Source organism: Euwallacea fornicatus, chromosome 13 (genome assembly GCF_040115645.1).
Source record: "Euwallacea fornicatus isolate EFF26 chromosome 13, ASM4011564v1, whole genome shotgun sequence".
In the NCBI taxonomy this organism is placed as follows: Eukaryota; Metazoa; Arthropoda; class Insecta; order Coleoptera; family Curculionidae; genus Euwallacea; species Euwallacea fornicatus.
This window is the reverse complement of record NC_089553.1, coordinates 934,786-947,999: the sequence shown is the minus strand read 5'-3', so window position 1 is coordinate 947,999 and position 13,214 is coordinate 934,786. Positions and strand designations below refer to the sequence as shown.

Genomic DNA, 13,214 nt, shown 5'->3' with positions numbered 1-13,214 from the left:
TGCTCTTCTTATGGAACTTACCTACACAAAGTGGGTTCAGGTTTTAGATTCATCGAAGTAAGCATTGGAATTTTGATCTATTTCAGTTTCCAATCTGCACCAAGAATTTCGCCTTTGAACGTTTTGAGTCTCGCCTAAAAATCTCTAGAACCTATTGCCCGCACGAAGTGGACGAGTCACTACTCAAGAACGGGGGTGTAGGCCGGCGAAAAATGGACAAAGACAAGCCGTCATCCAAAGATGTAGCTACAAGTTCGTTGGGAACGCAAGTACAATCTTCGCCGGCCTTAATCCAAAAAGTAAATCTATTTCATATCAAAATTACCATTCTTATTAACCTTTCTTTTTGGTCTGCAGACTCCTGCCCAACAAAAGAGCAGACTGAACAAAATTCTGTTGAATCTCCTAGGTAAAATACCCACGAGACAGGTCTTAGATGTTTCGTACTTGTTGGAGGGTGGTCGCAGACGGAAAAAGCAGGAAACCAAGCAATGATAGTGGCTATGGTTGGCTATCATAGGTACATTATTTCCGTATTTACACTACTTGTACGAATATGTAATATGCTTTATTGGCGGAATGTTGTTTTGATGGGTTACAGGTGTAAGTTGAGAAATAATAGTTCTTAAATTGTATAGGGTGCCAATTTGAAAAACGTCATTAAAATATGTGCTGGGTGTCTCGTTATATTTAAAACTATCCATTTACACGCATAACAATGAATAATGAAATAAAAAGGTAATGTAGGGATTGTTGGGATGATGCGGCGTATTTTTAAATTAGATGATATACAGGGTGACGCAAATAAGTCTGATAGACATAAATTAGATTTCTTGAGATATCTAGTGGATTAATTAATCCATTTGAAATAAGATTTTATTTGGTGTTTCCTGTAAAGTGATCTGGAACATTTTTTACAATAGATTGTTGACATTCATTTTATAAAATTAACATACAGGCCGCAATATGTTCGGTTTTTGTGCTATTCTCGTTCTATTGCTTTTTTCTTCAGTGTTTAGTATTGATTTAACATGGAATTCCGTCTATTTTCTGGGTGCATTTTAGTTGAAAATTGTGTGATTACAGATGATATAAGAATTCACAGCAGTTATATTTTTGATGTTATGGAACACTGCAAGGGGCCATCATTTTGCTCTTTTATTAGAATATAAGTTCTGGCTCCTCTGATTAAAAATATTTATGACTATTTTGGCACTACTATATACATAGATATTTTTTTGTTTTAATTTATCCGAAATGAATTGATTTATGGTGTGCTACGTTAATATTAAAATATTTTTATTTAATTTTTGTTTATAGGACACCAAGGTACCGTTTTGTGTAAAAACAGCTTCTGCTTTATAAGCATTCTAAAATTTTAGCCTTATTGTATATCGGACCGCAATGTCACTTTACCCATTGCAAATTGGTATAGTGCAGCACAGGGGCACAGGTCAACCGGAACAGTATGAAACAAATAACTGTAACCGTTGGTGAGCACTCTAACTGGTATTCGTCATTGCTTATATGTCCTCACTCAAGCATGTGCACGCTGTATATAGTATCTCTGTCGCTGCTATGCATATGGGTTTTTATGAGTGCAAGCAGGAGGCAATTTGGCGATTGATAACTGCGAGGAAGGCAGGCTACTGTTTTTACAGTACGCCTTAATCGGAGCATGGATGCAGTTTTATGTCATTTTAGAGGACTCAAATTATGCGCATACATGCAAATTAGAAATGTTTCTTTGAGAACAAGATCTATAATAAATTTTAATGTAGTCTTTCTTTACAAATATCTCGATAAAAATTATATTTTTTAAAAACACACCAATTGAAAAACAAGCCTTTTTTGTAACATGATCTGTCTTTGGATTAAGGCGTACTTCTTGCGAGTCAACGACGGTAGCTTGCGTCTCCCCATTTATCAATCGCCTAATTGTCTTTTACTTACTCTCACTAAAACTCCATGTGTATATCAGCAAAAAAGGTACTGTATTATTTCGTTTTGCGTGTCGTTTCCATGGTTAGATCGCTAAGCTGTATGCTCGCAAAAAAGAATGTAAAGTTGTTTGCACGTTTGGAGGCCATCGTATCGTTGCTATCGTTCGTCTTATGACATGTACCTTTGCAAAAGGCAGATTGTAGATGATGATACTTAGATAATGCAGCCCAGTCATAGCATGACGAATAAGATATTCAAAATACGGAATAAATTACTCTTCGAGTTGATACGAATCGAAAACTGTTTTTCAATTTATTTTAAAGTTTTCGTGATACTGCGTCATTTTGATTCCTAATTTTTCATTAAAATTATACTATTTTTTTCGTGCAAATTGTTATTATTTTGCAAATTAATTTAAATACAGTAGAACTCGGCTATAACGAACCTTCAAGGGATTTGACCTGTCGTTCGTTTTATGCGAACGTCGTAGGCAGCCGACGAAAAAAGCTTGTTGATTTGAGATTTTTGTTTGAATCAAATGCCAAATAACACAATTTTTCCTTGTAGTAAATGGGTACAGTATATCAAACTAAAAGGTGTACACCTTAAAATTTTCCAATTTAACCTTTTTTGTTTAGCGAAGGTTTATTTAAACTTTCCTTTGTATGTTTTAAGAAAAAAGGCCAAGAAAGAAAACGTTATTAAAAAAAAGATATTTCAGAATATATTTCATGAAAAAAAATTACATATCTTTATTTTTGGCAGTCACACTCAAACTCTTATACTAATATAAAATAAATAAAAAAATACAACAAATGGAATTAGTATTTGGAAGACAGTCCCTTATTAGGAATTACAGTATGTAAACGACGTGACATACAGTGGGTACAGAAAGTATTCGTACACCTAGAGTTTTGTCAGACAAATCAATATAACAAATTTTAATGAAATTGTGAATTTAATTGAATGTGCAATTAAAGTAGTTCCAGTCTTCCTCTATGAGAATATTATAACATAATTGAGAAATCACAGTATATATTTTAGTATAACATAAATATTTATTTCAGAATCAAAACATAAACCAAAAAAGTATTCATACAGCTACTAAAAAATAAAATTTCCATTAAATAACAAATGAAGATATGTTTCTCAGTATTTGGTTGGATATCCTTTGGAATCAATAACACTCTGCAAACGTCGTGGCATTGAGGACACTAAATTTTGAGTGACCTCATTAGAAATTAGAGACCATTCTTCCTGAAGAACTCTTCGCAAATCATCTTTGTTGGATATAACATGTTCCCTTATTTTCTTCTCTAAATGTGACCACAAGTTCTCAATAGGATTGAGGTCGGGTGACTGGGGAGGTGTTTTCAACACGTGGGGCACGTTATATAGCAACCATTCTTGAACAAGCTTCGACGAATGCTTCGGGTCGTTGTCCTGTTGGAACCAATAAGCGTCTACAATTCCCAAATTAATAGCACTTTGTTCTAAATTTTCATCTAAAATAGCTCGGTACATAAACCTGTCCATGATTCCATCAATAAAATGAAGTTTGCCAATACCTCCCCAAGACATACAACCCCAAACCATTTGATTTCCACTGCCATGTTTCATAGTTGGCTTTAAATATTGTTTTTTCAGGGCATCTCCGGCTTTTCTCCATACATAAATTCGCCCATCTGATCCAAAAATGTTAAATTTACTTTCATCAGAAAAGATAACCCTTCGCCAGAACTCCATTGGCTTATTTAAGTGCTCTCTTGCAAATTGTACTCTTTTCTTTCTATTGGTCTCATTAACCCAAGGTTTCTTTCTAGCTACTCGACCATTAAATCCAGCTTCTTTTAGTACATTTCTAACACATTGGACAGATATTTTGACGTCAGTAGTATTTTCCAAATCTGATGCAATTTTTGCAGCACTTTTTGATGGATTTTTTGTTATGCTGCGGATAATGTAGTTGCGTTGCCGATTGTTTAGTTTCCTTGGTCTCCCTTTACGGCGACTTGATAGTACATTTCCCGTATTTTTAAATTTGTTTACTATGTATTGAACGGTACTATGGGTTTTTTTACATGTTTAGCAATTTTACGTAAAGATTTTCCCTCTTTATGGAGGTCAACAATCAGATTTCGCATGTCAAGACTTACTTCAGAACATTTTGCGGGGCATTTTAATGATTAATATTGCAGTTAATTTATCTAACTTGTAAAACACACTAACACTAAACTACTAATGCATAGATTTTAAAATTCAAGCGAATAAAGAATGTTAAACATTTGAAATTTAACTTGGTGTACGAATACTTTTTTGACCTGTTATTTTTCTGACGATATAAAAACATGTAAATAAAATAAAATTTAATGCAATTTAAAAAGTAAAATTTGGCTCTACATTTACTATAACATCTGTTAGACCCAATTATTCTATATACCACGATTTCAAATGCATATATCAATTAATACAGAACATTTGTTATTTATTAGTTAGGTGTACGAATACTTTCTGTACCCACTGTAGATTCGACTAATTTTTGACAATTTCCAAGCATTATTTCAATGTTAGAGATTTTATGATTTCTAGTTGCAACCTTAAATGCTACCATAAATGTTCAGTCACATTGAGGTCTGGACTTTATAGAGGTGTTTCCATAACTTTGGGGCGGTTATATAGCAACCAGATTTTAATTTTAGTCATCTTATGCTTAGGATCATTATTTCAGTAAAAAATAAAACTATCCTTTAAACCTAGTTTTTCGGCACTTTGCTTAAGATTTTGTTTCAAGATGTCATGATAAACATCTTGGTTCACAATCCCATCAATGAAATACAAATTACCAGGACCGTTGGCGAACATCCAACCTCACACCATTAAATTTTACAATTACTCGCAAATTCTTAGATTTTAGTGTTTCGTTAGGTTTTCGCCACATTCAAGTTACTCCGTCAGAATCAAATATATTGAATTTGCTTTCGTCCGCAAATATGACCTTAGTCCAAAATGAAACATCTTTGTTTTTGTGGTATTTGGCAAATTAGAAACGTTTGATTTTGTTTGCCTTGCTTATGTATGATTTCTTCCATGCGACTCTGCCATGAAAGTTATTCTTATGCAATAAATTTCTTATTATTTTGAGCTTAGCTTTCTTCTTTAATTTAATTTCTATCAATTTTGCTAATTTAGGAACAGATAATTTTGGATTTTCTGCAACTTTGCGTAAAATTCAACGTTTATCGTACGCATTAAATTTTTTTTTTGAGGATTTTCTCATTTTATTTTTTATCTGATGATCCTGATTATAATGTGTTATAATGGTTTGTACTGTGGTATAAGGTCTCTTAATAATTTTTCCGATTTCTCGGTAGGATTTTTCAAGTTTATGATGGTGGATCGTCAACTCTCTCTGCTAAACTTGTTTGGCCCCTTTGACGTTCCATTGTTATAAATATAATAACTATTTAACTTGTAACTTCATCAAATCTTTACTGGATAGTACCAAAGTAAACTTAACACTAGACAGTTGAATCGAGAAATGTTTATCAGCTAGGAATTCTGAGTGTACGAGTTTCAGTTTGGCTTTCAAAATCTTATAAAACCTATTATTGTGCAAACAAATATTTTATGGCAAGAATTTGTGATACAATCTATTGACCATTCTTTTTGAAACATACAAAGGAAAGTTAAAGAAATCTTTAATAAACGAAAAATAACATATTAGAAGATTTTAGAGAGTACGAGTTTCAATTTGATATATTGGATAAATTATATAGATGAGAAAAAATGTCACAGACTAGGGTGTGTCAACAAGTCACAAAAATTCTTAAATAAAAACGAAGTATACGCAGAAAAGAAACTCGACTCTGTATCATGTGGTTTTTCAACCTCTCTTGAGTAGTTTTCTTGACAAAAGATCTATCGTATTTACAAATTTTTCATTTGTTGGATATGTCATCTGTATATAATACGCTACGGTTTTCAAAGCGGAAAAAGGCTCTTGAACTTTAGAGATTAAAATTTCATCGTTCTTGTTAACTTCATTCTCATCACACGAACCATTTTCTTTTTCATCATTGACAGTTATTTGAACAATGTCCACATCACTAGGAAATTCGGCAACTTCCACGTATTCATTAGTCATGTCATATTCATTTAAGTTCACTTCCTCAAAATCAGAAACGTGTTGGTTTTTAGTCCATTCGTTTAAATCACATTTCGTTTCTTCCCTTTTGTTTTGTATTAAAATTTATTGTGTAAGATGGAGTTAATCTTTATCTGTATATTCTTCCTTAACATTGAACCTAGCATGTTTAAAATACTTGAAAATTGTCTTTTGAGATACGTTTCTCCAGTCTGTATTAAACAGTAAAATTGTTTCTAATAATGAATTTTTAAATTTCATTTTTTGGTCATACACATCAATTAATTTCAGCAGTAACTGTTTCTGATAATTCGATCTTACACATAGAATTACCCCTTGGTCCATTGCCTGCAGGGTCGCAGTGACATTAGGAGGAAGAAAAATCAATTCGATTCATCGTAAATATTTAATTTTTAGGGTAGTTATCGATAACTAATAATTATTTTTCCCCGTTTATTTTAAGTTCTTCGGGGTTTGATAGAAATGTCTGACGTTATATATGCTTTCTTATTAGTTTTATAAATTACAGGTAGTGGAGGTTGATTTTTAAAGCATCTGGGCGATTTTGATTTTCCCATTATAAGAAGCTTCTTCTTTTGCGACCTATCCATGTCTGCACCTGCCCAGGTCGTAATTCTTTCTTTTTACAACATCCCGCTAGAACATGTTTCCCCTTTGGATTTAAAAGTTCTATCCTATAAGGTGTCATTTTGTAGAAGACGCCATTTTCGTCATCATTAAAAATATCCTTATCATAATACGGTCATGGTAATCTTCATACAATAAAACATACGAAAATGGAACGTTCAATTAAGAGAAAATACGAAAAACTGTTTCATACCTGGCTATATTGCTGTAGGCCAATTTTTGGTTACTTCGGTCGATAGATCACCAGCTTCACGATGAATTTCCCCACACTGTATATTGTGTTTTTTTTTTAAACGATCAGTCCATCCTTTTGTACAGCTAAAATGTTGCGGATCGCTGATTGTTTATTCCTGGATCGAAGTGGACAATTTTGCAAATTGGTTTGGTTTTTCTCACAAAACGACACCAGAAACAGGAACATTTTAACTCCGTGGTAATGAAAACCAGTTGATCAAAGTTTTATCCACATATTTTCTTTCTGGTTCACGATTTTTGTTCACTGATAACATATGTGTGTTTGTGCGTCTAAGTATTTCTTCCTTTGAGCCCAAATGGTTGATACCGTAGACTTGTAAAGCCCATGCTCTTGACAAATTTGAGCGTTCGTCTAACTATTTTGTAATTTACGAATTATGTACATTCAGCTTTTCTGATAAAGAAAGGGCTTTGTGTTTAGCTTTATTAAAATTTAATATTTTTATAAGTATTTAATTAGGGCGCTTTGCCGAATTATTAGTGTTACAAATGATAAAAATACAATAACAGATTTACTCGTCGAAAATCTTAATCGAATGCCCTACAAATCTTAGGTTGCCCCTCCAACCACTCTTGTTATCGGTCTCTTTTTTATTTCAAACACAACTGACTAATAAATCGTTCACCTTAAACTATACAACTCTGTAATGAAATATTAATCATGCCCTGTTCCTCTAAGGTAAATAGTTTATAATAACTTTTACGGGCACCAGTCAATTTCGAAAAAAAAAAAAAAAAAAAAAAAAAATGAGTAACACTTATTCGGGCAGCTCGCTACCAGCATCTCTGAACAGTTTGTTATGAACGAGTGTTCGTTATATCCGAGTTTGTTATAATCGAATAAAAATAACTTTAACTTTATAGGAACTTGGACGGAACTTCTTTGTTCGTTCGTTATAATCGAGTATTCATTGTAGCACGTGCTCGCTACAGCTGAGTTCTACTGTATATGGAACGCTACAAGAGAAAATTTTAAAATTTGTTGTTGATTGAGAAAGGATGAAACTTCAGTAATTTAATGGATGTGAACCGTATATTATTTCATTTCATATTGTTGTCTACTTTACCAAGAGTTTGCTTTGCGGGTCAAAATCAACAATACATATATTTTTTTAAATATAAGGAACCCAATTAGGTATGTATTAATTCTGCAAGTATCAAATGTATTTGATTTTTTATTTTATAGATATTTGACTGTTTACATGTAAAAAATTAATATTGAAGTTTTTCAGTACTCTCCCAAGCAAAATGGTAGCACACCCTCGATATTTCTTTAAATATTTACAAGGGATAAAAGAACGTTAACGGCATTTAGCTTACAGATTAAGTTTTTTTTAATTCATATTGCAATTAGGTTTCTATTTCGGATTATTTTTCTTCTTTTCAAAGACCAATTTATAAGAAAAAGGGTGAGGCAAAATGATAGCACAGGTTTGGGCAAATTACCAATTGAATGTAAACTAAGAATAAACAACTTTTAATTTAATTATTTGTTGGTTTTCTGTTATTTTTTATGATTTCAATCATTCTTTTAAGAAAGCTTTTAAACAAATTTTCAATGAAATTCTTATCAATTCTTGCCATGCTTCTTGAATTGCACTTTTTAGATCAGACACGGTATCATACTGCTTACCCTCGACGTACACTGTCTTTGAGAACATACCCCACACATTTTCAGTAATCTTAAGATCGGGAGATCTCGCTGGCCAATTCAAAACATGCATGTTATTTGAGGTAAAGTACTGCCGAACAATTTGAGTCGTGTGTACTGTCGCGTTGTACTGCTGGAAAATAGAATTCCGTTCTGTGACGGTATATCTAAATATGTCTCAATTTGATCTCTAACAAAGTTGAGATATGCACTGCTGTTTATTCGTTCAAAAATATATTTGATCTCGGTTTTCTCATAGTTACCAACGCCTGTCCATAACATAACAGAACCACCTTTCATTTGTAGACGATTCAAAATTACCTCTCTTTTTCGCAAGTCATGAAAATAATTTACCATTCCGTTGGTGCTATCTAAATGAATTTTTTTTTGTTAATAAACAATACTTGTCTCCACTTTTTCTTCCATCAGATGTGTTCTTGAACAAAGTTTAGACGTGCTGGTTTATGTTGCACTTTTAAGGCCGGTTCTATTTTGATTTTCTTTTGGATTACTTCAGAGGAGCACAGAGGTGTCGAACATTATCAATTTTCATATTAAAGCAGACTTTTCCTGCAATTTGTCTTGCAGTTAATAAAGAATTCGATGCTCTACTTAAAATCGTCCGCTTATCCCTGGATGAAGACGCGGGGGGTCTGCCTGTGCTCTTGTTTCCATAATTTTCTGGATCTTCTATTAAATTATGAAAAACCTTTCTACTTCTCTTCATACTTCTTGCTATTTTTGATATTGACCATCCGTCTTCATTAAATTTCAAACTTGTCTGAATTTCACTTTCTATTAACTGTTTCCCACGATCCATTTTTTTATTTTTATGATTTTTGACAGGATTTGTATTTACAGTTATGTGCAAAATAACAGCACCAAGCAAACTCAATTTACTTAATTCCCAAAAATTTATTTAATTATAATTTGAATAACTTTGAGTACATACATAGTAGGGATCAACACTATTAAAATATTTATTGCAAATAAAATTATAGAGGAAAAGTTATTTATTTTATTTATAAATTCAAAAAAACAAAACGTCAACAATAATTTGGTGTGCAAAATAATAGCACCAACGTATAAAAAGGAATTTATAATGTAAAAAGTCTTCATTTACAAGGAAAAACTACTAACATGAATTATTATTGACTAATACTTGATTCAGTATCCTTTGTTCTCGATTACTTCTTTACATCGATTTGACATTGAGTCCACCAATTTTTGACATCTTTCGACTGGGATTTTGTACCAAGAATTTTTAATACCTTCCCACAACTTATCTCTGTTGGCAGGCTTGGCTTCAAAAACTGACCTTTTTACGTCACTCCACAGGTTCTCAATAGGATTGAGGTCTGGCGATTGTGCCGGTCATTCTAGAACCTCAACCCTATTATAACTAAACCACTGTTTGGCTCTTTGGTTGTATGTTTGGGGCCGTTATCCTGCTGAAAAATACAATGTAACGGTGTATCCCATTCTGCATAGGGGAACATAACTTTTTCCAAAATATTTGTATAAATAAATTTATCCATGGTACCTTCAATGCGAAATGTGGGCCCAACACCATATTAGGAAAAACAGCCCCATACCATAACAGAATACCCTCTAAGTTTGACGGTCTTTAACGTATACTTTGGCTTAAATTCAGTATTGGGTAGACGTCTTACAATATTCTTCTTTCCAGAACTCCCAGATATATCAATTTGTGACTTATCTGTTCATAAGATATTGCACCATTTTGTGAGGGCCCATTCTAAATGACATTTGGCAAATTGCAGTCTTCTACAAATATGCTTCATATTAAGCAAAGGGACTTCTTTAGGAGACCGTTCTTTCAAATTTTTTTTTTTACGAGGCGTCGTCGAACAGTAGAAGTACTAATGTTTATATTTAATTGTTGCTTAATTTGTATAGATGAAATGAACGGATTGATTTTTGTCAGGCGTACCATATTCCGGTTACCTCTTTCTGAGATTTTTTGCTTACGTCCGCGTGTTTCCGTTGTTATGGATCATTTTTTAGTATTTCTAATCATTTTATTAAAGCATCCCAGTACATCTCTGATAAATTTATGAGTTTTGCCTTCGTTCAAAAGTTTGCAAATTAAAGTTCGTTGCTCCGATGTGCAATGTTTTGCCTTACCCATACTTTCCTGATTAACAATCATAATTAAACCATTTGTTTTCAGTGTTTCACAAAATATCCCAAAAAAGATATAATCACAACAGAAATCAAAAATCGAAAAATAATCCGAAACTTATGCAGCAACACTTTCAGTGGTGCTGTTATTTTACGAAGCGGTATATAGGTGTAGAAACATAAAACACGGGGAAGTCCCCACAACGTACTGAAACTTAACCCAAATTTGTATTTAAACTATTCGTCTTAGATGCATTCAGTACCTAGACAAAACACAATTTGGAAACAAAATGTAATACGAATTTTAAGTAAATTTTACTATTTTTTTATTGCTTGGCGCTATCATTTTGCACATACAGTCGCGAGATTAATTATTCGTCCACCCATATAGAATTAAAAATATTGGAATAATATCCAAATTATTCAAACCTTTTTAAGTTTTATTACATAAATAAAATATGTCATATAAGTCTCGAAAAATACCGATATATGTTTAACGATAACTTTTAATCATATAATTGTAAATTGTTATAAAGTAAAAATTATTCGTCCACTAACTTTATCTTATAAAATTTCATAATTCAGTATCGTGTAGGATATCCTTTTGATTTTATAATTTCTTTCAACAACTCAGGCATTGACTTAACCAATTTTCTGGTACATCTCCTTCGATTTTTGCCCATTCTTCCAGACATTTGGCTTTAAGCTCCTGTTTATTGGATATTTTGTGTTTTTTCACTCTTTCTTTCAATTCCGACCACAAATGCTCAATGGGATTTGCATCCGGTGATTGAGGAGGAGTTTCCAATACTCTTGGTGTGTTACATAACAACCGTTCTCTAACAATCCGTGCTTTGTGTTTGGGATCATTATCTTGTTGGAACGTATAATTATCTAAAATCCCCATTTCATTTGTGCTTTCTCTTAAATTATTTTTAAGAATGTTTAAATAGACGAAGCGATCCTTAATCCTGTCGATAAAATGAAGTCTACCCACTCCGTGCCAGGACATACAGCCCCAGATAAGTAGAGAACCACCCCCCGCGTTTTACTGTTGGAATTAAATTTTTAGGTTTATAAGCTTCTCCGGGTTTTCTATACGCCAAAACTTTCTTTGACTTTCCAAAGAGATCAATTTTAGTCTCATCCCTGAATATAACTTTTCCAGAATTCAAGGTCTTTTGCCAGATGCATTTTAGCAAATTCAACGCGCTTGGTTCTGTTCACCTTATTAATGAAGGGTTTTGTCCTAGTTACTCGTGCCCTCAAACCATTATTTCTTAATAATTTTCTTATAGAAGTAACATGTACAACTCGTCCATAATCTGTTGCAACACTTTTTGCCAAATCTGTTGCCGTAACATTTGGATTTATTGTCACTTTTCTTATAATTTCTCGTTTCATGCGTTCGGTAAAGGCGCATTTTCTTCCTCTTCCTGGCAATGTTTCAATCGTTTTTGTCGTTTTATTTTTTTTTATAATAGACTGGTTCGTTGACCTACTTCTTCCAACAATTTTGGTTATTGCACGCTGTGATTTTCTTTCGTTATTCTTCCTCATTAACTTGAGGCGGAACTTCCGAAGATTTATGACCCATTTTTGGAACTAACTTGCTTTCTATACACAAGAACACTACTCAAATATCAGAAATACAATGTTCGGTTTATCTTTAAGGCATTTACAAAAAAAAAAAAACAAAAAACGAATATTTTGGGTTTGATTCTAAGTGGACGAATAATTTCGCTCCGCATTAAAAATGTTTTAGGCATTAATATTATCCAAGAAATTTTAATAAATATTAATATTTACTGCTAATTAGCTAATAACATAATAATTCAATAGAGGATAGGTTTAATTCATATCAAACGTAGCATTTGGCTTTATCTTCAATTTTTTTAAAATTACCTAGTGGACGAATAATTAATCTCGCAACTGTAACTGTATGCAAACTAGAATAGTCACTTAAACTATTTTCCCTGTATAACTTTCAACAGACGTTTACATGTTTAATCTCGCATTTACTGAATAAATTCCAAAATGTGCTATCATTTTGCTTGGCTGTGTTTGTCACAAAAGAGTGTTAAAAAAAATGTTCAACTATTTTCGGACGTTGGAATTTGTTGATGTGGATGAAAAAACCTTATCTGTAAGCTAAATGTCCTTAACGTTTTTTTATCCCTTTTAAATATTTAAAGAGATACTAGGGGTGTGCTATCATTTTGCTTGGGAGTGTAGCTTCAAATTAGCGCTCACTGTGGTCATATTAACAGAAAAATGTTTAATAGACGAATAGTTGTAAGAACGACTGCAATCTTTCGAACCATAGGTCTCTAATTAAAGTCCAGTAAGATAGGATTACAACTTTACAGTACCAAGTACTGTAGTGTCGGTTGACCCGATGCAAATCGGTGTAGTGCAGCACAGGGC

At 32.8% G+C, this 13,214-nt stretch overlaps 1 protein-coding gene across 3 annotated transcripts in view; it reads left to right on the top strand.

Moving 5' to 3' along the window:
* Nucleotides 1–9,103, top strand: part of ash1 (histone-lysine N-methyltransferase ash1) — a 38,713-nt gene extending 29,610 nt beyond the window's left edge. For all 3 annotated transcript variants that reach the window (XM_066289673.1, XM_066289674.1, XM_066289675.1), the window contains 2 exons: nt 87–299; nt 358–9,103. In XM_066289673.1, coding sequence (XP_066145770.1) covers nt 87–299; nt 358–495 — 351 coding nt within the window. In that variant the 3' untranslated portion in view covers nt 496–9,103. The remainder of the gene's footprint in view (nt 1–86; nt 300–357) is intronic.
* The last annotated feature ends 4,111 nt before the right edge of the window (nt 9,104–13,214 follow it).